The sequence below is a fragment of the Poecile atricapillus genome, chromosome 2 (genome assembly GCF_030490865.1).
Source record: "Poecile atricapillus isolate bPoeAtr1 chromosome 2, bPoeAtr1.hap1, whole genome shotgun sequence".
Taxonomy (NCBI): Eukaryota; Metazoa; Chordata; class Aves; order Passeriformes; family Paridae; genus Poecile; species Poecile atricapillus.
Window position 1 is genome coordinate 60758497 of NC_081250.1, and position 24074 is coordinate 60782570.

The 24074-nt window shown below is 39.9% G+C and overlaps 1 protein-coding gene and 1 long non-coding RNA gene across 2 annotated transcripts in view; one reads left to right on the top strand and one right to left on the bottom strand.

Annotated features, from left to right (window-relative positions):
• Nucleotides 1–12685: 12685 nt before the first annotated feature.
• On the top strand, nt 12686–19940 carry LOC131575720 (uncharacterized). The gene is made up of 2 exons (XR_009276842.1): nt 12686–13236; nt 14643–19940. It is a non-coding gene; the product is annotated as an uncharacterized LOC131575720 (long non-coding RNA).
• Nucleotides 19941–20144: 204 nt separating this feature from the next.
• Nucleotides 20145–24074, bottom strand: part of CDKAL1 (CDK5 regulatory subunit associated protein 1 like 1) — a 377070-nt gene continuing 373140 nt past the window's right edge. Inside the window, exon 16 of the mRNA XM_058831551.1 lies at nt 20145–20441. Within this exon, the coding sequence (XP_058687534.1) occupies nt 20235–20441 (207 nt within the window). The 3' untranslated portion in view covers nt 20145–20234. The remainder of the gene's footprint in view (nt 20442–24074) is intronic.

Here is a 24074-nt window from a genome sequence, read left to right on the forward strand (position 1 = left end):
AATTGAACCACAAACTACTGTTCCAGGCCAGCTAACAGACTGGAGAGATAGATTTGGAAAGCAGGAAATACTTAACCCAGTTTCACAGTCAGGGAAAACCTCAACTTTCACTAACAAGAAAAGAAACATACATCAAATCTACTGCCAGAGATGAGGAGAAACTGGAAGCACAAGTCTTAAATATTCCAAATCATTATTATGACAAATCAAAAGGAAAAATATTTATTTTTAATGCTATTTTTTTGTGATTGCCTTAAGAAAGATACCATCATATCCAAGTTATTTTTGAACACAGAGCATCGTGTTTCTTGTACATTCAGGACTGCCTCTGTTTCCCAGGCCAAAACGGGCATTTGTTCTATGTATTAGCCAAATTCTTGGTTTATAAGGTGCCCTCCATGAGGGCCAAATGGATTTCTCCTGATATGTACCTGAACACCACCCAAAGTCTCCACTGCTGAGCCCTTGTGTCCTCAGTACAGCGATGCCCCACTTGGGATACCACGTGTACACAAGGCTGGCCAAGGACAGGCTCTACAACCACTTTAACATGGCAGGCCATGAAGTGTTCCTGTTGGACATTATTTCATAATGTCCTTCTACTTGTTAGTTTGTTTTGGCCTTGCCTTAAGAATGTAAATGAAGGACTGCTCCTGTTCTTCATGCCCCCTTCCTCTCTGTTTTTTAGCAATTTATAACTACAACACTTTACAGTAGCAGAAGTGTAAAGCAGGGTGTCCTTCTGCATTTTCACACATCTGCCCATGCAAAATTACCTCAATAGCAACCTCATTATTAAAGTCAAAATGAAGCTAACATGGATTTCTTTTGCAGCCTTGTTACTTCAGAATGCCCAAAAGCAGTATAGAAGGGTACATACCAGGAAAATCTGTTTTCCAGAAAAGGAAACTATTTTTCTTGTGTGTTCCTTGCATGAACTTTATCTCCTCCCCCATGTAGGAGATTACTTAATATAATTACTTAATATTATATTACTTAATAAAACTTAATATGGGATGAGACTTTTGTCACCTACTTTTAACTTCCATTGAAATATGGCATGGTTCTTACCTTGGGAATAGAAACAATTTTTGTCAGACTAACAAAAAGTTTATCTGTTTTATTTCTCAGAATCTTTTTAAGACTGCAAGACCCTAACTTTTTGCTATCAAATTTCTGTCCAGTATGGCTGAAAAGAACATACAGGCTCTGATTTCCGACTTGTTTATACATATTTAACAGAGAAGAAAATGGAGAAGGCAGAAGTGAAAAAAAAAAAAGAAAAAAAAGAAAAAAAAGAAAAAAAAGAAAAAATTTCCACGGTCACAAAAGCCAGTCATAGAAGCACAGCTGGGTGTCAGATCAGGATCTCTTGGCAGCCGGCCACAAGAGATGCACAACAGAGAAAAAACATTTCCTGTAAGGAAGCATTTGATTTTCAAAGCTGCATGAAATGTTCACAAGAAAACCATGTAAATGCCCACTGGATTGGGGGTGGGGAAGGGAGGATTTCATTAGTAACTGGAAGCCCTCTCTTGTTTCACCAAAAGATTTGCTCGTCACAAGCACTGCCAGCTAGCCTGAGGACATTTTCATGTTTTGTATCACAACCAAGCAAACATGAAGTCTCTAGCAGTTTCGATGTGAATTTGCTTTGAAGTTCGTTTCAGTGCGACACTAAGTCAAACTCCACAGATAATGAAGGATTTCAGTTCCTATAGAAAGACAACAATGTTTTCCTGAGTCCCTGCAAAAAAGAAAGGAGAGGTTTCTGTGAAGTGCCAGCACGTACAGTGGTGCTGTAGATACAGACTTATACTGCATGCAGCTGTGAGGGCTGAAGACATTTCAGCTGCTCCTCCTCTCCCACAGCGGGGCTGTTTGCCACCAACCCACTATTAGGAGTTACTGCCCCAAAGGCACCCCAGCAGGCCCACATGTGCCCCCCTAGCCTGCAGCAGTGCGCACCCAGCCCTGCCAGTCTGAGCCACCAGTAAAGCATTTGAGATAAGCTGATGAATCTGTGCTGCAAGAGGATGAAGGTGTGCTTACACCATCCTTTCCATCAGCCAGGTAGGAACAGAAAGAGATGGAACCTCTTCTGACTATGGACGAGCCAGGTGTGGGTATAAGGATAAAAGGATTTACTACCAAAGTGTTATAGGAGTCCTTTCCACAGACCACACTCTGCACCTGGGCAGAATGGTGTGACAATCCCAAAGCATTCATGGCCTGTGCATAAAATGGTAGGATAGAATTGCCAGGGAAGGGAGTAAAATAAGGAAATGACAGCCAGCCAGAAAATCTTTAAAGTGGCAATGTGGAAAGGAAGACCCTTATGAATGGGTGCTAAGAGCCAAAAGAAGATGTTTTGCAGAGCTCCACAGGATGCTCCTGAGTATGAAAAATGTTTATAAATGGAATGAGTGCTCAAAGAAGACCAGGACTGTGTATTAATAGAGGCGGAAGCTACCTCTTTAATACTGAGGAGGTGATTATAGGTAGGGAGAAGACAGGTCATGGTAAACCTTGAAATAATAACAAGTAGCTTAAGTTTCAAGAGCAAGGCAGTGGGAAAGCACAAAGAACAGACAATATGGTTAAACTTAAGCGTTGGGAAAGTTATCTTTGCAGGAACACTGGGGATTGGTACGGTACATCTGTCACATTTATGACAGGATGAGTACAGTGATTGATCCGTAAGATAACAAGAGCTGAAGTTATAACAGCGAAGTTGTAGTTGTCTGGGTAGAGAGAAAAGGATGTATTGCATAGATGGCATGCAGAATGAAGTTAGGAGACTGAGTTATAAATGAAAGGGATGTCAAAAAGAGTGAGCTTAAAAGAGGAGGAGGTGATTCAGATTCACATCTTTCCTAATGAGGAAGGTGCATGACACTCCTCATGCAAAAAATGACAGTGTGCCTTGGTCATACAGGCTTTGCTCTGGCTTGCCACTGGAACACAACAGAGCCAAAGGAGTTCTGTGGCTCTGGGGTTGAACAGCATTGTCTGGGTTCAGTGCCCACAGGGATCACAGGGATAAGGGTGGAGAGTATGAAATATGAGAGCAGAGACAGTGGTACATGGAGGGCCCACAAAGGAAATCAAGTAGATCACCCTGCTATGGATGGTATGAATACACAGCTGCAGAGGAGAGGTATGGAAGGTAGGCAAAGGAAGAAAGGAAGATGGCACCTGTGCTCGCTTGTTCTTGTGAGAAATTTGCACAATCACATGCAAAGGACCTGGTCCAAGGGGCCAGTGTCTAAAAGACGGTCAGCAACAATAAAAATGCTTTACCTGTATAATGCAATTGTACTTCCACACTTGTAAAATGCTCCTAATGTAAACTTACCTTAACCCTGCTGTTTAAAGCTGTATCTCTCCCAGAACTCCTTTTCTGCTACAGACATACCAACACGCAGGACAGTGTCCTGTAGGATGAATGCTGCATTAAAGACAAAGCTGCATCTCTTACCAACTGAGCACAAACAGCTCCCTTGCCAGTGTTCCTTACATACAACCAAAAAAACCAGAGTGCTCCTCAAAGTGTTTTCCCCTTTCCGTGGTTTAGTGGCACAGGAGTGTCAGTCCAAAGTGGCACCGTCACAGCCCTGCTCATGTCGCAGTGTAACAACATTGCTCTGTCACAGGCCATGCCCCTGCTTACCTCCACTGGGCTGGAGTCCTTGGCTTCCTATAGCAGGGTGGTGCTGAGAAAAGGAAGGCAGACCCTGTCACATCTCTCTGCCTTCAGAGACATCCCTGGTTCTGGGTGTGTTTTTGCCAGCTCCATCGTACATGTTCCAGCCAAGTAGCTCCGTGCCTGGAGACCTGGCTTGGAGACCCCTGCAGGCACTCTACAGCTCGAGAGTTCATTAGTGCTGTGATTAATCTGGATGCCAAGCGCATGCTAAGTCAGTCACATAATATTAAGCTGAATTCTTGGTTCTCTGCTTTAAGAAATAGGGCTTCCAGCAATTTCTCCTCCTTGGATCCAGTGCTGTTCCTGTTTTACAAAGTTCCCCGCCCCATGCTTACTTCAGCATGATCCCAGCTAGAGAAAACAGAAAGGGGAAAACAACAGCTTCTGCAAGTAAATAGCTTGGATGCCAAATACGGAGGTTGCACAATATTTTATTCACCTCTTGGTGAAAAAAAAAGAAAAAAAAAGAAAAAAGAAGAGAATTGGACAAAAGGTCTGAGGACAGAAAGTTTTTACATATTAGAAGACTTAATTCTTGATAAACTTGAATCCACACTACTCTTGGGTAGAGCACAAGCACTTGTGTTATCTGCAGAGTTTTCAGTACCATGGCTCATGTTCCCCAGTGGCCAGAACCCAATTCCCCCAAGTTCTCCTGCTACCTCCTTCAGCAAAATGGCATCAAATGACACCTGGTTATGCCCAAACTCCCATTTCTGCCGTGAGGATGAGGAAGAAATGCCAAAGGCATTTTGCTTATGTAGGACAAGAGATATTTCTTTGGATTGCCTGGTATTTTTGCTGGGGTGTGAAACAGGAATCTGTCCCTGCCTGTTCTGCTTCCTGCTGTTAGGAGGCTGCTCAATAATTCAGTTATCTCTCCCCAAAGGAAGCTCCGCTGGCCTGCTGCTTGTTCAAGCCAGTTACTCTCAGCAATGAAGTCTGAAGGGCCATGGACTTCCAGGGACCCCTTTGGCACCAGCGCTTTTGTATTCCAGTGGCCAGCAGCAGCTCCTTAACTCTTTGACAGCCAAAGCTCATTATCATTTTTATGTAATTAAACAGTGCTGCTCATTCTCCTCAGTAGATTATCACAGCAAATTGATGGTTATTTGAAGGAACTGCCACAATAGGAGACAAAACACTGGCAACAGATAAAACAAAAGGATGTGCACAAAGCTCTTTAATTAAACTCCATGAAGGGATATGAATTCTAGCAGAGATTTTAGTTACCCTGCTGAGTCTCTTTCTGATTAGCTACAATGCATCTGCTGGCTTTCCTAGTATCCATCTGTACTGTTAAAGAGAAATTTATTCTGGCTATGGAAGATGACCTCAAAGATGTCAGTTGTGGATAGTCTAATAGTTTATTTATGCTGACAAAGTGGTTCTGAGTTTTCCTAGATGCGCTGAAGTGAAGAACCATCGTCTTTACATATAATGATGTGCTTAATATGTGCACACACACACACACACACACACACACAAATAACAATGCCCACACACAAATGAAACTGAAAGGCTAACAAGAAACCCAAAAGAGGTTGGAAAATTGTGAGGGAAAAGATTTTTTCTCCAAATTTCTCAAACTTATCACCACAATTACTTTTTCTTCTGCCATGCATCATCTGTTTCCCCCTCATCCTGCCCCACGTCCTTCCCTCCAGCATCCAGGTGCAGAAAGTATAGTGAAGCTATACTTGGATGGGACCAGGAAAAAAAAGTCATAGAATATATACTGTAAGGCATATTAATAACAAGTTAGGCTGTTACTTTGAGGTCTGACTTTCCTTCAAAAAATTTAAAATAAAAAATAAAAGAAAAAAGGAGAGAAAGAATAAGAATTGAAAACAGATCTGTCATGGAGCATTTGTGAGAAGCAGTGCCACAAAACCCTCTGGGGCTTTCCACTCAGGTCATAAGGGATCTGGTTCAAATCACATTGGTCCTTAATCCACAGGTAATTGACAGCACAGCTCTCAGTGACTCAGTGTGGAATAGTGCTGTAGTGCTCATTACCACTGCAGACCTTTAATCAGAATATTTTTAGTCACATGCAGCCTTTTGGCTCTACAGAGTCTATGGAGACAATAGACAATTTGCACATTTACCATAATTAATTACCTGCTGGAGAAATAAAAGCCATTCCCATCCAGTGTCCAATTCAGAGGAATGTATTTGATGGAACAAGGCCAGACTATAAGATGCACACACACAGCCTCGAAACACTCATGGGAAAGGGTTGTTCCCTGCACTAAATGTGGTGCAGGGTTTTTTCCCTTAGAGCCCCAGGAAACTGGATGGATAGAACACCTCTTCCTCATCCCTTATGGAGCTCTGAAAATATCCCAATTCTGCCTAATTTATACAACCCAGTCCTCAGCGTCCTTCTCAGTTGCCAATACCCTACTGTGAAAGCTCCATTAAATCCTTTATTTATTTGTCCATAGAGGCCACTGAAGAATGTCACAAGGTATTTCCCTTTCCAAAGTAGGTTCAGCTAAACATGAATGAGGCCCTAACATTATTCTGGATAAGAGTGTGTACTCAAAGTTTTGCCAGACTACTGACAGGCTGCAGGGAGAAAATATTCCCGAGCTTGACTTCTGACCACCTTATGTGCAAGTAGGTGCAGATTTGTTACAGTCATGACTTGGCAGTATTTTATGGTTGTTCTTTGTAATGTCACATGCAAATGAATACAAAGTTCAAAACAATGGGGAAAGAAGTATCACACTGATTCTCCCTGCACAGGCCTCAACCTCTGCTGCCCCACTGAGAAAGCTGAAGTCTAAGGCCAGATTTGTGGGTTTTTTTTAAATTATAATTAAATAGTAATTAAAAATGGAACGTTCCAGCACAGTTCTGGCAGTGAGATTTCATGCTAGCATTGAACAGTAGGTTTACTGGTAACTCAGACAACTGTACACCTTACAAAAACTCTCTTTAGCTTAATCATCCCTAAGGATGTCTGTCCTGAACTATGTCCAGAAACAGCTGAACAAGAGACTCTGGCCAATTTCAAATACCACTAGAAAGGACCAATATTTTCCCATTATGAAAACACAACTCAAGAGGATCTTTTTTTTTTTTTTTAATAATCACATGCAGTTCTTATTACAAAATTAAAATTGGTTTTCCATTTGACTCAGTCTGGGTAGAAAATACATTCCTCAGCTGTAAAGCTGGTAGTGCTCTGCTGACTCAAAACTTAGCAATTCTGTTCAGGTATTCTGCACAGACCATAACCCTACCTCACCCTCAAATGCCTGAAGTGCATTCAAGGTACGCTTGTAAGGCTTGGTTCTTTTGCAGCTTCTGTCTCCAACTTCTTATCCTCTAAGTTACTAAATTCTTGGCACCTCCTGCTTCATTAGGTTATAGAAGTCCAATGTCTGAAGGAGGGATTTTGGCACTATTACTGTAAATATCTGGAAGCCACTGAGATGACTGGTTACTTGTATTTATTTAAGTGTTCTTGTGTAGCATCCAAAGTCTGTTGACACCCAGTAGCACTGCATTCTGCAGAATGCTTTAGAAGTAAGCAGAAAGTAAGTTTCTGTTGCTGGCAGCTAATTCTTTTAAGCTTGGAAAATGATAAGCTAGGTAGTACATCTCTGGGTCACAGCAACCTTTCATAATAGCATAATCTAGAAGCGCAATTTTCTCACATCAAGCAGTTTGAGGAAGATGAATCTGCTTCTCTATCTATTTCCAGAGTTATGAAAACAGCCAATAGAAGTACGTAGCCCAAAAACATGCTTGCAATCTGGAACATCTGAGGTACTTGATAAAAGCACTTGAGGATTTATGCATAATGTAAGCAATACACTTCCCAATATAACATTGAAAATAGTTATATTGCTGAAAGAGATAATGCTGCAGATGATGTCCATGACCAACGGCCCCTGCCTTCCTCCTGGACAAATCTCTTACTGCTGTTGAGTATTACAAAATCCCTGAGCTGTGAAGGACTGTGATTGTCCCTGGGACCTCAGATTCTGTGGGGTGCAGTTAAGTTAAATATGTTAGGTTTTGCAAATTGTGAAAAGTGGTATTGCAATGTATTAGCAAGAGGATTTTCCAGAAGGAGGTTTCAGTATTGCACTGCAATGGGTTTGAAGAAAGGGTCAATCCTGTTGTTCTGTTAAGTTACATATCTTTCCAAGAGAGGAAAGAAGGGCAAAACCAGTTCAGAAATTATACGATGTGGTTAGTTTCTTCCAGCTATAGCACATCAGGCCTGTGTACTTTAGCTAGGTGAATGACTGTCTAAAAAAAAGCACTTTTGGAAGGCTTGTTCAGTAAATTGTTTTTCCATGTCTTTCTGAAGAAGAGTCCGTGGTACTTCACAAAAGTTGGCACGGAACTCCCCAGGTACACTGATACATTCAGCATGTACAGCTACAAGAGCTATGGAAAGCTTTTTTCTATAGGAATTTGAGTACCTGAGGCAACAACACTCCTCTAGTTTGGAAACTAAGCAGACACTTCTGTCTGTGTTTACTCCTAAGGGAAAGTAATGTGATCATCATAAGGCTGTGAGTTACATCAATTTTAAAAGATACTGCTTTGAATTAACAGAAAAGTGACTAGGAAAATTCTTCCTCCTGGAAATCTAGTTCCCAGCTGATTATTTATGTGTTGATACTCATTCTTTCCAAGTAAACAGAGAAATAAGCTCTTCTTATGAGCCAAGTGAATCAACATTACTGGAATGAAAATCATTCTCTTACATCAATTGTTTTTCCCCTTCCTCCAAGCCCTTAAGAAAAGGCCAGAAAACCCACCTTAGGAAAAAAAAAAACAAACCTGTCTGCAGTGACCTTATAAATTAAAACAACAGGAGTGATAAAATTATAGGGAGAGAAGGATTTAATCTTTCACTCAAAACATGCATTAGTAAGAATTCTATACTCCTATGCATATCTGTAGAGAAGAATTAGGAAAATAAGCCCTTTCTGGTGGGTTAAAGAAATATGAGATCAGCAGATGTATCTGGAAATATAGAAAAATTAGGATTAAAAAAAAAATTAACTCTGCATACAGTTCTGGTGCTGCCTCTCTCCCCCAGGATTGCAGTCAATGTAGGAATCCTTGAGTCAGATAAATTCTATTTCCAAATACGGGGGAAGCAGGTCCTCAAAACCACTTTGCTGCACTGGAATTAAAAGAGCCCACTCAGTCCTGTCATCAGGATTTTCTCATTCTGACAATGATCCTCCACCACAACTCTTTCTATAGAGTCTCAGGCTGAGTGCAGACACTTACATGTCTCTAGAACTCATCCAACTGTGTTTTACACAGACACCAAACAACCACCATGACAATGTAGTCTGTCTGTGAGTGATTTTTCATGGTCTGCAATATAAAAGTCAATAATGGTCCCACATATTGGTAAAGTGCCATTTCTAGTAGACACAACTGAAGGGGAATTCCCACTGCTAAAGATACAGGACAACAGAGAGAAGTATTTCTCCTCCTAAGGCTAAGGGTGAGGGGTGAGGGGTAGAGACTGTCCTTCCAAAATCTTGGCCAATTATATGGCATTTTAAGACGCCAAACTTCTTGGCATGCTTTTTCTCCAGTTCTCTGACAGCTCATTATGAAGGACACTACACAGCAGAAGCCATCTGTGTAATTCAAGGACAGCACAAAGCTGTACAACAAAGGACATGGTCAGAGCAACAGGAAGTGATGTAAAATACATCAGGAAGATTTTTCATTTTCTATTTGGAAAGTAAGTAACTCAGACATCTGCCAAAATTCCATAACCACTGATCTTCTGTGAGGAACTGTTTCAGCCTAGTGCAGAACACCACCAGTAACAGCCAGAGCAGAGATCACCAGCTCACCAGCACTGCTGTGCCTTCTTGTAATATCTGATCAGCCTGCTGGCTGCTAGATAAGCCCTTATGCCTATGACAAGTCCTGTTTTTAAAATGGAAATAAAAATCATCTTTATAGGGCTAAAATTTACAATCCATACACTTCTCCACAGCTTATCTTCAGCCTCACCCTAGGCCCAGACTCCTGCAGAGTTGTACAGTCCTCAGGAAAGCCTCCACCACCCCAGCCCAGCCTCAGACACGTGCTGTCCCCAGCCTGCGCCTCCACCCCCACAAAACTCCAGGTGACCCACAACACACGCGGAGAGCACCAGAAAATAACTGCATTTCTGTAAAAGATAGAAGGCTTATGGCAGCCTCAGGTTTTTAGGTTGGCTGTGGAGAGAAAAATGATACCTTATCTGGCACCAAGCCTACTGGTAGAAAGCAGCTTGACATATTTTGATCCACCAGAATGAGTAAGTTTACACAAGCTCAGTGCTTTGTGTTTTTACTGTACCACCAAAACACAGATAGAGAGTACACAAGTCTTACCATTACTGACTCCTTATCTTGGAAATCTTCTATGTGTATTTCATCCAAGTCCTTTAAGCACCCACTCAGTGTGTGTGCAATCCTGACCTCCCAGGACCGGTGATATTTGCACACCACAGAAACAATGGAGCCATTTATCTTGCAAGCAGGCCTGGGCAGGGGAGACAGATCTCTCCCTCAGCTGGCCCCAAACAGGGCATTTGTTTCAAACGACTGAATTTCAGAGCCTTTAGAAAGAGACACGGTGCCGCTGCTTAAACCTTATTTTTCTCTTTCTTAACTCACACAACCCTTCTCAAGCCACTGGCTACAGAATAAACAGGACAAAGACAAAAGTCTATCAGAATACATATATAAGCAGTGTATATACTCTTTAGTAAATGCAAGACAACCCAGGGGAAAGACTTGCAAAAAAACCCTAGAAATAGCTAAATAGTTAGAAATAGCAGGATGCCCACAAGTACTCCATTAAGAATACTGATCATAAACTGCTATTTTTCCCTAGTGTTTCACAATGTAAACATTTAGTCATTTACTTTCCACATGCTTTGAGAGCACTGGACAGACTGTCAAGCACAGACCATTTCTGTTCTCACATATTTTCATGAAGCTCTCACTGAAAGTCATTGTTTTCCTACATGCTCACAAAAAAACAATTTTGCATTTAAGATCAATCTGGTGCAAGTACAGTATTTCCCCCTTTACACTAATTAGGCTATTTAAAGATGTTTTCATCAAATGCATGATAGGAACTTCTGGACTGTACCCCTTGAAATGTTCTGCTGAATTTTTGCTAACATTTGGTAACAAATCTCATGAGAGCCTTTAATGGAAGTTAACATTTTTTTCATGTGTCATACTGCAAGTCTTCAAAGCAGAAGTTTATAACAAACTCTTAATGTGACTTTGAAGCTCCCAGGCCTTTTCTAGATATCTGCTTTATGTTTGCTCACATTGCTGACTGCCCAGAGTTTGGCTGGCTCTGACCAGATCTAAGCACAAAGGCAAACTGAAATGACGCAGAACTTACTTCTTCCTCCTTTGAACTTCCTTAACAAATAGAAATCTAGCAGCCTGTGCATCAGGAAAGTAAGCAACAAGAGAAAAGAATCCTCAAAACCATAAACAACCAAAACCACCCACTCTCATGCCAGCTGTTTTTTAAACTGATTTCTATGGTTAACAAAAGAGACAGATTGAGAGTCATGAAAGATGAATCATGTTATACCCACATGAACAGCACTTCCTGGAGCCCACCAGCAAATTGAACTCCCATTAAAAAAAAAAAAAAAAAGAAAGAAAAAAAGAGAAAGAACGTTATATTTGGTATGTCCCTCTATATATCAAAAAGGAGTTACTAGTCTAAGAGAGAGGACAGGTTGACAGCAACTTTATATGTCCCTTATGATCCACTAATCCTGAGCTGATCAGAAAAGATCACAGCAGTAAACCCTGAAGTTTAGCAACATCCTGCCTGCTCTATGGGCCATGACCTTGGCTCTGCAATTCCCAAGCACACCTTAGCTTACGGATTCAGAGCTGAGTGGAGGTCTTCAAACAACAAGTTTATGGCTCTGCTCCACAGTGCTTGCACAATAGCGATGTTTTCAGTCACGTATTTGCGTGTCAATGGCATGCCTCTGCAACCTGGGAATGGAAATAAAGTGGTGGAGTAAGGACCTTTCCAAGGCTCTACCAGCAAGAAGCACTTCAGCTTGTAAGACTCACAAAATCCTCTCTGGCAATTCAAGGTGACGTAAAGCAGCCTTTGCCTTGCAAAGATGCTCGCAGCAACATGAGCCATTCCAAAAAGAACCCCACTGAAAGAGTGTTTCAGTCAGATGAGCCACCCAAAGTTCCCTTCAGGCAGTCTCATGGCAGCACTGCAGGTGCAAGCAAGAGCTGTCAATAGAAGGATGTAGGACAGAAAGGCAGCATCGTTAGTTTTAAATCTCTTTGGGCCACTGAACTCACTTCCTGAGGCTGTCACATTGATCCTCCTTTCTGGGAAATTAGCTTCATCCTATAGAAACTATTGAGATTCAAATTTTGGTTTTGTACAAGTACCATGTGAGTTGCAGCCATTCTATTTTGAAATGAAAATGTTTAATCTACCAAGAACTATGAGGAAGCACAACATTTAAAAAAAAAGTGAGCAAAACACCATAATTGGACTTTTTATGGATATAACTCTTAAACTGTAATTTAATTTAAAACCATATGGCATACCAGAATAGACTCATTTATTTAAAATTCCTCCTTTGCATAGGTCTTTGTATTATTTAAAACTTGTCCCATATTGACAATTACAAGGTATGGAAAGAACAAAATTTTTGCTTTCCAACCAACTATGAAGTGTCTAAGAAAAGAGAAGTTTTGTGCTTTCTTTGGCCATCACACCAGCTTGTTCTGACTGCCTGAAAGACAAATAGCATGTCTAGATAACTGAACTCTGACAATTAGAAAATCAGACTAGTTAGTGAACTGTCATTTTTTTTTTAAAACAAGGAGACCTTGTCAGTTCTACCTGTCAAGTGAGTTTGGACAGATTGATAAACATTTCAAGAAAACAGAATAAAACCTGTTGTCTCCACAAAGCAGACTTTAATTTCTTTGCTCACAAGCACATGATAAGACAGCAGAGCACAAGACTGTCCACAGACTTTATTACCAAAACTATTCCAGCTACTGCTGTGAATGACTTGAAATTCGGTTTCATGGACTTCCTGGCAGATAAGATAGCATTTATGAGTTGCCTTAGCATTCCTACATTTGAAGCAATATGAAGTATGATTGGCAGCAACCCAATTTCATTATTCTTAGATGAGTCAATAAGTGTGGAAAGAGAAATGAAATGGGCAGCCAATCAACACACATACAAAAAAATCAGACATTCTGAGGCCAAGCAAGTATTTATATGCTGATGACTCAACTTTTGCAGCAGCGTCTGCAGCAAGAACAGGAAATATACTATTGAACCCTCTTATGACAACAACTTTGATGTGAAAGGCCGGAATAGCTCATTCTGCCTGCTCTGATTCAGAAAGCTGGAGCTGTAATCCTGGATCTCTGCAGAATGCACTCACAAGAGCTTCTGAGCTCATTAAAGGACATCAGAAATACAAGGGTCCTGCAGGACACATGGTAAGTAAATGGCTTTCAAAGACTATGGAAAGAAACACAGGTGACAAAGGGCTGGCCCTGGAAGCTCTGCTGCTGTTTTACATACCATGTGTATATATATAAGGCTCATCTACCTCTACAGCGGTAGATGACTGCTGCTACACAGTCAGGAAAGAGGTCTTCCATCCTTCTATCATGGCATGAAATCTTTTCACACTGAGAATTTTCTGAACTCAGAACAATTTACCACATTCTTCCACGAGTATTTGTATTGAGGCACGAGACAGCTGTTTCTTTACAAAGTTTAGGAACTGCCTCTTATCTGCTGCTTATCATTTGTTTTTCTTCTTGCACTGCAGATGTTGTGGGGGACGTGATGAAAGCAATGTAAAATACTGTCCTGCAGCAGTAATTATTACAGTGGATATATGCTAGGGCAAGGCTATTCAAATAAGCTGAGTGTGTGACTTTAATGACACTATAAATTGGTAGAAACCAAGAATTTATCATTGGATTTAGATTAGTTAACTTCAACGATTTTTAGTATGCAATACTGGCAAATCTGTAGATAGAAACAGTATATCTATTAAATTGGTTGTTAGCTAGGCTTAATTTTCTTGATACCCTTGGTAGTACTTCATAAACCAACTGAAAACTTCCAGTTTAGGTTCAAATCAATATAAAAATTATTCCTAACCCTCCTATAAGTAAGATGCTGGTGGATGCAGTTTCACAGGGCATGCAAAAAATGCAGACAAGTCTGATCTTAAAACCAGAAGCATAAGTGAATGATTTTTTTCAGTATTATTTCAGTCAGATAAAATAAAAAAGGTTTGGGAACCTAAATACGTGTTTCCAGAAAAAAAATGCCAAATAAAACCAAACCAAAAAGTGTCTCTTCAGAGCAGCATAGGGAGGAGATATGTAAGTGCTGGAGGTTCAGATTTCTTCTAAATAATTTCCTTCCCACATCCAAAGCTGCTCTCTGCTGTTAGGCTCTGTTTTGTCCTTCTGCTGGAGAATGTCATTCAGATTGCCCTTTTTAACTAGTAAACAATCTGAGCAGGACAGAAGCAAATGAATGTTGCTGCTGCATGTCCGAGCTGCTATTTGTCTTTTCTAAATTTCCTTAATATTACCATAATACTTGGAGATTAAGTTGTCCCTTGAGTGTGAACATCTTTCTCTCTGCCACTGGTTATCTGTACAGTCCACTTGGTAACTTGCTCTCATTTCCTCCTGCAGTTCATACTAACACTGTGCAGGCCGTGTCACACACATCCCTTTGTAATCTCTTGTATAGACTTCTTGTAGTTGGTGATGTTTAGATATTGACTTTTATAGCTCATAAAGCCACTAGTGGATATCAAATTTAATATGTTCAGCTGACATCAATTATATGTTTTATCTCTCGCTCTGAATTACAGCATTTCTGGGGTTTGCAACTTCAGAACTAATACAGCACAGCAGAAGAGGCCTTTTAATCCTGCTTATTAGCAAATGGGAGTTTCTGACATAACCCAAAGGCTCTGGCAGACAGACACCACACAGCTGAAGGACAGACACTGCAGCACAACGGATTCCAAGCACTGAAACCTCTGGCAAATGAGCTCCACTGGAGAAGCAGCATTCTTGTTTTCAGGGAAGAAGCCACCTTATTCAGACTAATACTTACTCTTCTGAAGACATGTCATCTTCCATAAAACAAAATGAGGTGCTGATAGCTTGGATGAAGCAGCTGGATAAAAGGGTAGGAGAAAATGCAGGCTCACAGCGGAATGGAGGTACTTAAAACCCAAACAAAAAGCTGAAGCTTTCAACCACTGAAGAGCGTGCATTATTTACCGTGTGCCACTGGACCAAGCAAGTTTCTTAGCTGGCCACAGTTTACCCATTTCCCCTAGCAGGCAGCAAGAAATGCAGTGCACTGACAAGCAGGGTGAGAGGGGATAGATCTGGGATACCCTCCTCCACAAAACTGCATGTGCCCAGATCACAGCCAGAGGCTGGATGAGGTGGGCGGCATTTCTCTGGCTGTGGTACCAGCATGGTGGAACAGACTGCTCCAACACAGCACAGGAACCCAAGTTATGAGCAGCTGGGAAGGGTGTCTGTGCAGCAAAGCACCATTCAAGTTTTACTTTTCAAATTCCATTGTAATGATATCCTAACCACAAGAAGTCAAATTTCCTATCATGTCATGATTTCATCACACTAATTTCTCTCAGAACCCCAACTCTTAGTATGTGCCAAACAATCATGGCCCCTTTTTGGTGTGTTTTATCATCTCCAAGCTTCTCCTGGAATCTGTAACCCATTGCCAACTAACATTTGTACACCACTCCCCACAAACACCACCCAGGAAGAGAGTAGACACAATATTTTATGCTCACTTAAGCACAACTATCCTGTTTTCACACCCAAAGACAGATGGGGCATTTAAAGCATGCAAGTTGTAGGCACAAATTTGCATCACACTCTGGTCACCAACATGGGAATTTGCCCCATTACCTACAACCAGCATTAAGCAAACCATGCAGGGCAGATTGCCCTCTATAAAACATCATGTTAAGACCACTGTTCAAGAAGAATGGCTATAATTGCTAAATATTTTCCAACAAAATAAAAATTGTTGAAAGGATATGCAAATATTACTCTTACTCCATTCATGGGACATTACTGGACAGCATTAATGTTCCAACTCCATAATCAAAACTTCCCAGGTGGGGACTTTGGGATACCAGCAGTTGGAGTGACATGATTTTTTTTTTCTTTTTTTTTTTTTTTTTTTTTTTTGTATTGGGCTTCTATAAAATGAAAATAGACTATTCATAATTCAACCCCCTTCCCCTGACTGAAGAACCCTAATTTAAAGAAAAAAAACATTCACTTGAATGTTAAGAGCATGCATGAATCAAATATGGAACTAAAAGACATTTAATGATATTTGTACAAACACTTTCCAGCAATGACTTGGATTTTAATTATCTAGTGGATGAACCCTGCATGTCAACAAATCAAATGGTGTTTTGCAGCCAATTCCTAACTCTGTGGTCCATGTCTCCTAGACCAAACTTGCTTTGCAGCTTTTGCACAAATATTTTTTCATTTTGCACCTTAGTTCTACAGCCCCTCAATTTTTTCCTCTGCTTTTTAGTTTCTAAACGCTCTTTCTTTCTGTCTATACAATCAACCACAGTGCATGCAAAATATAATGTGGGATATAAAACTGTGAAAGTAAAATCTGGGTAAGTTGCAAGCAATTTTTCTAGCAAAAAAAAATACATGTTTAAGAAGACATAAATAAAGATTTTAATAAGCTTCACACAAACAGGCACATGCCTACTCATTCCTCCAAATTGTCAGAGCTCTTGCATAAAACTTCTTTTATATTCATCTTAGTCCCTGAAGTTACACACGTCTTAAAGTTAAAAAAGATAGACTTGTTAATAACACACAAATGTTCATAGACATAACATCTTTACAGATATCCTCTGTGAGCAGATCAAGCCACTCTCCATATGTATTTAAACATAGTGGAAGGGTGGAGTTTTTAAGTTGTCAGATCTGTGCCTGGGTAAGAGGGGCTCTATTTTCACTCTTGGAGCAGGGAGAGATTAGCAGCTTGAAATCACTTTGACAGTTTCAGTTACTCTCCTGCATACTGCAGGGAATTTTAATTCCAACCTGTGAAATTGTAATTGCTTCTCAAGAAGAGCAGGAGGATTCTGGGTAATGGACACAGCCAAGATCAGTGTCAGAGTTGTGAGTTGCTGCCACTTCTGATATTACTTGCTGTTATTCAAAAATCACTCCAGCTTTCCATATGGGAAGTTGAACTGGGGAGTGAAACTAGACTAACAGTAGCTCTCAGATGTTCAGAGATCTGCAAGGAATGATGTAACAGAGGTGAATCTCCTCAAAAAGCACCTTTGCTTCTTTCACATGCTTTATAGAACAAGCTTTACATAAAACACTTCCTCTATGTCATACTCTTTTTCTAAACAAGTATACTATAACTAGAAAGCTACAACGAAAAACAGCTAAATGTATGCTAAATGACCAAGTCCTCCAGCATACAATACACAAGTAGAAAATAAAATGTGTATACTTAATGTTGTCCACAAGAGATTTAAGATGTCTTTGCTACTCACGGTTCTGTGGTTTTCAAGATTCCTCACTGAAAACAGCAAAAGAGAACTCAGAGCTACCACAAACACTTAAGAAAAATAGTTGAGGCTTTCTTGGTATCAAATGGAAATTATATTCTTTTTTTGCTCTGGCAAAAGGTCATTGAATGTAGATTGCTTATTAGCAGACACATTCTCTAGTGATGAGTGTGTTCAGCAGGTGTGAAAGTGGGATCAATTGACTATGGGGTAACTTTTCCTGCAATGACCTTGTTAAGCTGAGGTGCAGCAGATTTCTTACCCACCCTGAGGGAATACTTGGAAGTAGGTCTTAAACATAATGATGATGTAAAAATTAAAAATGCTGCCTGGCAGGGCACTTAGGGCATTCAGGGAGACAAACAGGATCAAAAATCACGGATCAGATGTGTTCAGGTCAACTCCTTCCATTAGGAGGATGTACTTATAGAGCTCACTCCACACTCACTGAGGTTCTCCAAGCTGCACCAGTGGCCCCAGGCAGTTCAGGCTTAGTCCAGGTGAGCTCTTTGACCAGAACTGATCTGCTCAGCTCAGTGGCTTTGGAAGATTTAGTTATAAATAAACAGAACACAATGACAAACACAATGCTAATCTACAACACAAAGTGTCAAAAACCTCTCTCAAAATCTAAAGGAAGGCAACAAAATAAATGATAAACAACGCTTCCTACTTATCAGATTAAAGCTAATTTTTAAGAATATACTGCAGGCAATTTTGGCCTCTTTCAGTATATTGCACTATTTCTAAGAAAATAAGCTGGCCCCATTAAAGTCAATGATGCACAGAATCTAAATCACAAGCTTCGTAAACCTCTGTAATAGCTGATGCAATGAGTCTGTAATTGCCACGATTAGATAAGCTAGAGTGGCTGACAGAGATAATGCTGAAGGCACACAACATATCTGCATAGATTATTCCCATCACATATGAAAATCTGGCTCAGATATAATGATTTTGCCAATCCACACTTTTCCTGAGGATTTTGCAATCTCTGGTGCTTTCCTGAAAATTTCAACTCCCAGAGTCATGTTGGTGGGTCTTTCTGAGAATTTCTCAGATTTGTTAAAAATGTAAATTACTCATTGTTATATATTCCTTGTTGTACAATGTATTGTATATATTCCTTGTAAAAAAAAGGGTGAGAAAAAAAGTACCCCAACAAACAGAAGGAAATTAAGGGCATGGTTGTATTTTCGTTTTTTCTTTTAAAACTCGTGGATTTTGAGCCTTGGTTTATGACCTTCATTGGTTGCTACAAGAAGTAACATATTTGAGTCATCACACACCTGAAGACAGTTACATCTGTTGCTATAATTTACAGGATGTCCTGAAAGCATTATGGTGGAACTTCCTAGTTAATTGTCTGTAACTATCATGAATCCCCAATTTATAAAGTACAAAGCACTTTTACTAGGGGGTTATTCCTCAGCACAATAGAGACAATGTCCTGGTTTTGGCTGGGATAGAGTTAATTTTCTTCACTGCAACTGGTATGGGACAATGTTTTGGATTTGCTGCTGCTGAGCAGGGCTCACAGAGTCAAGGCCCCTTCTGCATTTCTGGGGATGGCTAAGCACCTGCCTGTCAAAGTAATGAATTATTTACTTCTTTGCTTTGCTTTGCTTGCATGTGCTGCTTTTGCTTTACGTATTTAAGTATCTTTACCTCAACCCCTAAGTTTTATCACTTTTACCCTTCTGATTCTTGCCCCCACCCCAACGCAGTGCGGTGAGCGAGTGTCTTAGCTGCCTGCTAGGATTGAAGCACAAAAGCCGTGCAAGACAGCTCAGCTCCATCTGGATATGACACGAACATTTAAAAACACCCTCAACAATGCCTGTGTTATGATTTTAAACAGCCTTTGCAAGTGGAAGTTTGGATGAAGGTTCAGAAATGCGACAAGGCATGAACAAACCAACTGTATGATGTGTTCAGGTGCTGGAAGAACTGGGCACACAGTCCAGTCCCTGACTGACCAGCACACTCTCAGGATGTGTGGAGATCCTGTCATAACAAAAATGGCTTGAAGAAAGTAATTAGAAATATTCACTGTGTAAAATGCAACCTCCCCACTAATAGAGTAAGAATTGTTTTATTGAGCCAATGCATAGCTAAGAGATTCCCAGGTAGTTCTCCAAGTGTTGTATAAAATCTACAGACTGTATTAAATCCATCTTTTAACAGAACTCTATCACCAGAATGACATCTTCCCATTCAATTATAAAAACCCAACACCTTTAGAACTATTTCTATGTAAAAAATAATTCTTCTTGTATTAACAAAGCCTAATAGCTCATTGTGAAGTTGAGAGATGCAAGATGGCAGGCAAAAATTCTTTCAGATATGACAGCAAAATAAATAGCAACAAATAACAAACTTTAATGGCCTAGCAGTGCTCATTCTAATGTAAAAAGACAGATACCAAATGATCACACTGCATCAAGCAAAATCTTTAGGAAAGCTTTAAATATCCTACCCATAAAAGATGACCAATATCACTCAATGGAAAGACTCTTTATAAACCTAATGCAAGTTTATCTGATACAGCAATTACGAAAAGAGAATGCAATGCAAACATTGCATCATTTCAGGAAAAAAAAGGAAATATGCAACGAACTGTTCTACCAAGGATCTCAGGTTTTGGCAAGATAAGCCTTCCCACAGCTTATTAATGTTCTCTCCTTTGAATGACAGGAAAGGCATAGAGTGAGTACAAATTATTGCCCAATTTATATTAGCTTTTTTTTCCTTAAAAAAAAAAAAATAAAAAAAAATTTGTTGGTAAAAATGTTTCCTTTGAAGATTCTGAACAGCAGTTTCATTGTTTTTATAAAAGCCCCATTCAGTTCACAGTTCTGTTTTCATTCCTCCATAGTAAAACATAACAAGAACTGCCAGTAGAGCCAGGCTGACAGACAGGATCTTCAGTCCACCTCCCTCTTGTTGCCATGGGAGCTGCAAAGCCATGCAGGAGCTGAGCTGTGTTTTCACTGGGATCTCAGCAGAAGGCTGTGCTTTCCAGTTTGTGCCATTCTGTGGTGAACGTCTGAACTCCTGTGAAGAAATGCACACATTAGGATTGAAACTGTTATGTCTTTCTGGTTGTACATACCAAATACAATCTCCTCTTTACGCTGAGGTTGAAATTAATGTCCTTTTCAAGACTAACAATTCAACCTGCACTGCATCATCATCAGGTCATTGGTTTTTCATACAGGAATCTTATAAATGCCATATAAAATCAGTATTTCTAATGAAATTAACTGCCAAATCAATGCAGCTGTTAGCAACAGAAACAAATCTCCAGACCTCACTGTCATCAGAGACAGTTGTCTGATGGTTATTTTTTTACTTGCTTTGCTGCTATCTCACTACTTTCTGATTTTTGGCTTTTCCAAAAGAAATGCCTAACCAGTGATAAAGGGGACCACAACACTCAATCCTTTGCACAGCAGGGATCTTCTAAAGTCAATCATCGACTCCTGGTGTGCCAGCTCAGTGGTGCTTGAAAATTCTCCCAAAGGGCTTTTCCTTTCCCCTGACCCTCAGGAGGCAGCTGTGCTAAAACACTCACCTTCTCATTCAGCATATTGAATCCCAGTTCCCTGCTGTGCCTGCCATTACCATTCCCAACCTGACTGCAAGCACCAAGATCCCCAAGAATATGATGCCTTTTAACTGCAGCACAAGCTACAGATGTTGCATCACTATTTCAGTAGAAAATCCAAGTGAACAGAATAAAAGGCTCTTTTCTGCCTCACCCTTGTTCAGTTCAGCACTGTAGATACTCGAAAGGAAAAACATCCAGTGAAACTCTGATGACATTTGCAAGAGATGTGAGTGGTGAAGGTATAATTAAACAAAAGTGTAGCAATGCTGCATCATAAAATTCAGTATTTCTGTTGATAATTTCTGTTTTCCTCCCTCTACTTGAACAATCTCTTGGGAATTCAATTGAGTTCAGCTGGATTTTTAATTGGTTTGAAATTCTCAAGTTAAAAAAGGGTTTTTGATTAAACCAGTTTATTTTTTTTCCTTTCATATTGTGTATAAATCAAATCAGGGATCCAGAAAGTACCTATCTGGATAATCTTGTATTTTCAAGAAGCTGAAACAAGACCACATGAAAATACAGTCCAGATGCCCACTCCGTCTTTTACTGAACATATTTCTGGGAAAACTCAAAGAAGTATCAAAGCTCCAAGAATGGTGCCTTGCCCATGAAAGTGTGACAGCACAATTCAAACCTTCTGTAACTGCCTCCTGTTTTCCATTTCAGCAATCAGCTCCATTATAGTAATTGTAGAAGGAAAATAATGATTACTACTGGTTAGGTAAGTAAGCATCAAAGGGGCAAATGACAGCCTGGAGAAGTGCTATTCTAACAGCTGAGTTATTGCTGACTTAGATCCCAATTCACACAGGCAAAGGGTTACTGATCAAGTGAACTATGAAATGAGGATGACTTCTCACACATACTGCACCTAGAAGAACATCACCTGGGTGAACAGAGGAAAGGAAACAGGTAAGTACACCGGCGTGTGGTTATCCACAGTGTGAGGCATAATAACAGCACCATTCCAGAACTTCAGTCTATATTGTGCAGAACATGTTAACTTAATCAAAAACTATTAAGTTATTAATTACAATTTCTAAGGCATCTGAAATTTTAGTACTTGGCCAAAGCTATTTTGTCCTCCCAAATGAAAGCTGATTAACGTTTGCCTGAATATTAAACTGGAAAATGCACAGTATTAAGGATTTTTTATAAATTAGTCAAAATTCTTTTGCAATTTATTTTTTCTAGACACTTATAAAGCCTTTCTTTTCTTTGCAGGTCTCACAAATCTCTACAAATGTATGGTGCTTAATTTATGGTAATTACTTGTTTTTACATGTATTGTTGGTACATTTAACACTAAGGCTAAAGCGATTTAAAGGAATGGATAAGGATGTAAAAATATCATTACAATCAAAGTTTTATTTCTTTTGATATACATTTTTCAGTGATTCATGACTTAAAATTTGGCTGACTACAATCAGCCTATTGACTCCTAATTAAACATTTCTACATTGCATGATAAAAGTCATGGTTATTTAGTCATACAAGACTAGATGCTATCCCTTGGCAAACAGATAAAAAGGGCTAGTGCCTCATAAATGATGTTGGGTCTTCTCCTCAATGCTCCTCTTCATGCTTAGCTTCAATTCCTATCTACATGTCTCAGGAAGACTAGGGACAGCAGCAAAACACCCCAAACACAAATTACAAGTTGTAAAATGTTTTGAGAGACTTCCTTTAAGTTTTTCCTCTTCACTAACAGTTAAGCACATCAGTGTTCCCTGCATTCAATCATGTTTCTGTAACATAGTTTACAGTAGTGGTTTCACTGGCATTTTGTTTATGTTATACTCTTTTCCTGTTTTCCAGCATAAAACCAAAGAGTCTCATCTTGCTGGTATAATTTTGATCATACACAGCCTATACTGCTTTTTTTTTTGTTACCATACTGTTTTCTTACACCTCTACTGCAACATGCACTGCATATGCATTCAGTAGTGCTGCATGATGCTAGTAGGACAGAATGGCACAAGAGATTTTAGCTAGGTTTACAAAGTTCCAGTGGTGGTGAATGCTGCTGGTGAGTTGCCCCAGTAGCTTTTCACCTAAGTCAGCCTGTACAGCTGTGAAATCTGTTTTTTCCTTACTACATCATATTTCAAATAAATGAGATGATCATACTGATACACTAAATGCATTTTTTATTTCGGAAGAAAGACAAAAATATCTCAATTTGCAAACCAAAGTGAACCTTTTCTTAAAGATGTACATCACAGCTTACCACTGAAACATGCTGTGTTTGTGTTTGATAATGTACACCTCTTCAGGTGATCCTGCCAAATATTCCCTTTCAGGGAAGGTAAAGCATGTATTCATCTGATCCATGTTTCCTACACACTATTCTCTAGTTTGGCCCAAAATTCTGCCTGACACATGAATAATACCACAGGCTTACATGAAAATTTCCCTTATTATCGTTACAGAATATGCATTTGTATATTAAAAAAAATCTGGCTCCTTGCAACAGAAAGGCTCCTGTAGAAAATAACAGTCTTTTTGTCCCCATCCTGAGATTCATACAGAGCTTTTAAATGCAGGATAATCACTCAGAGACACCTGCAGGTGGATGCCTCTTCCTCAGAGTGTGTCGTGCAGCTCAATGAGATGTGGCAGAAATTCCCCAGTGGCAAGAGGAGCTCTGCACCCTCTCCCTCCTGAGTAAGGGCTGAGTGGCTCATGCCACAGTCTGGACAACACTGAAGGGCCTGTTAAGTATATAAGCAGTTCTTCTAGGCACACAAGTATCATATAAACAGCTGTGTTAGTGAAAAACACTGTATATATAATTCTACGCACCTTTGGTGTAAAAAACCTTGGTGGAGGTAAAGACCTCATTTTTTGAACTAGCATTTACACAGGTCCACTCTCCAGGCTCTCACTTAATAGATTATTTGTATCTCTGTCTCTAGATACAACATTCACAGTGCCTTAGCTTTCCAAGGAAATCTTAAAGTCATTTCTGTAATATTCTGCACTGATACAGCTGTGACATTTACCACATACAATCACTAGTCAGAGTGTAACAGTTCCTTAAGCTGGGCTCAGAAATCACACTATTATAGCTG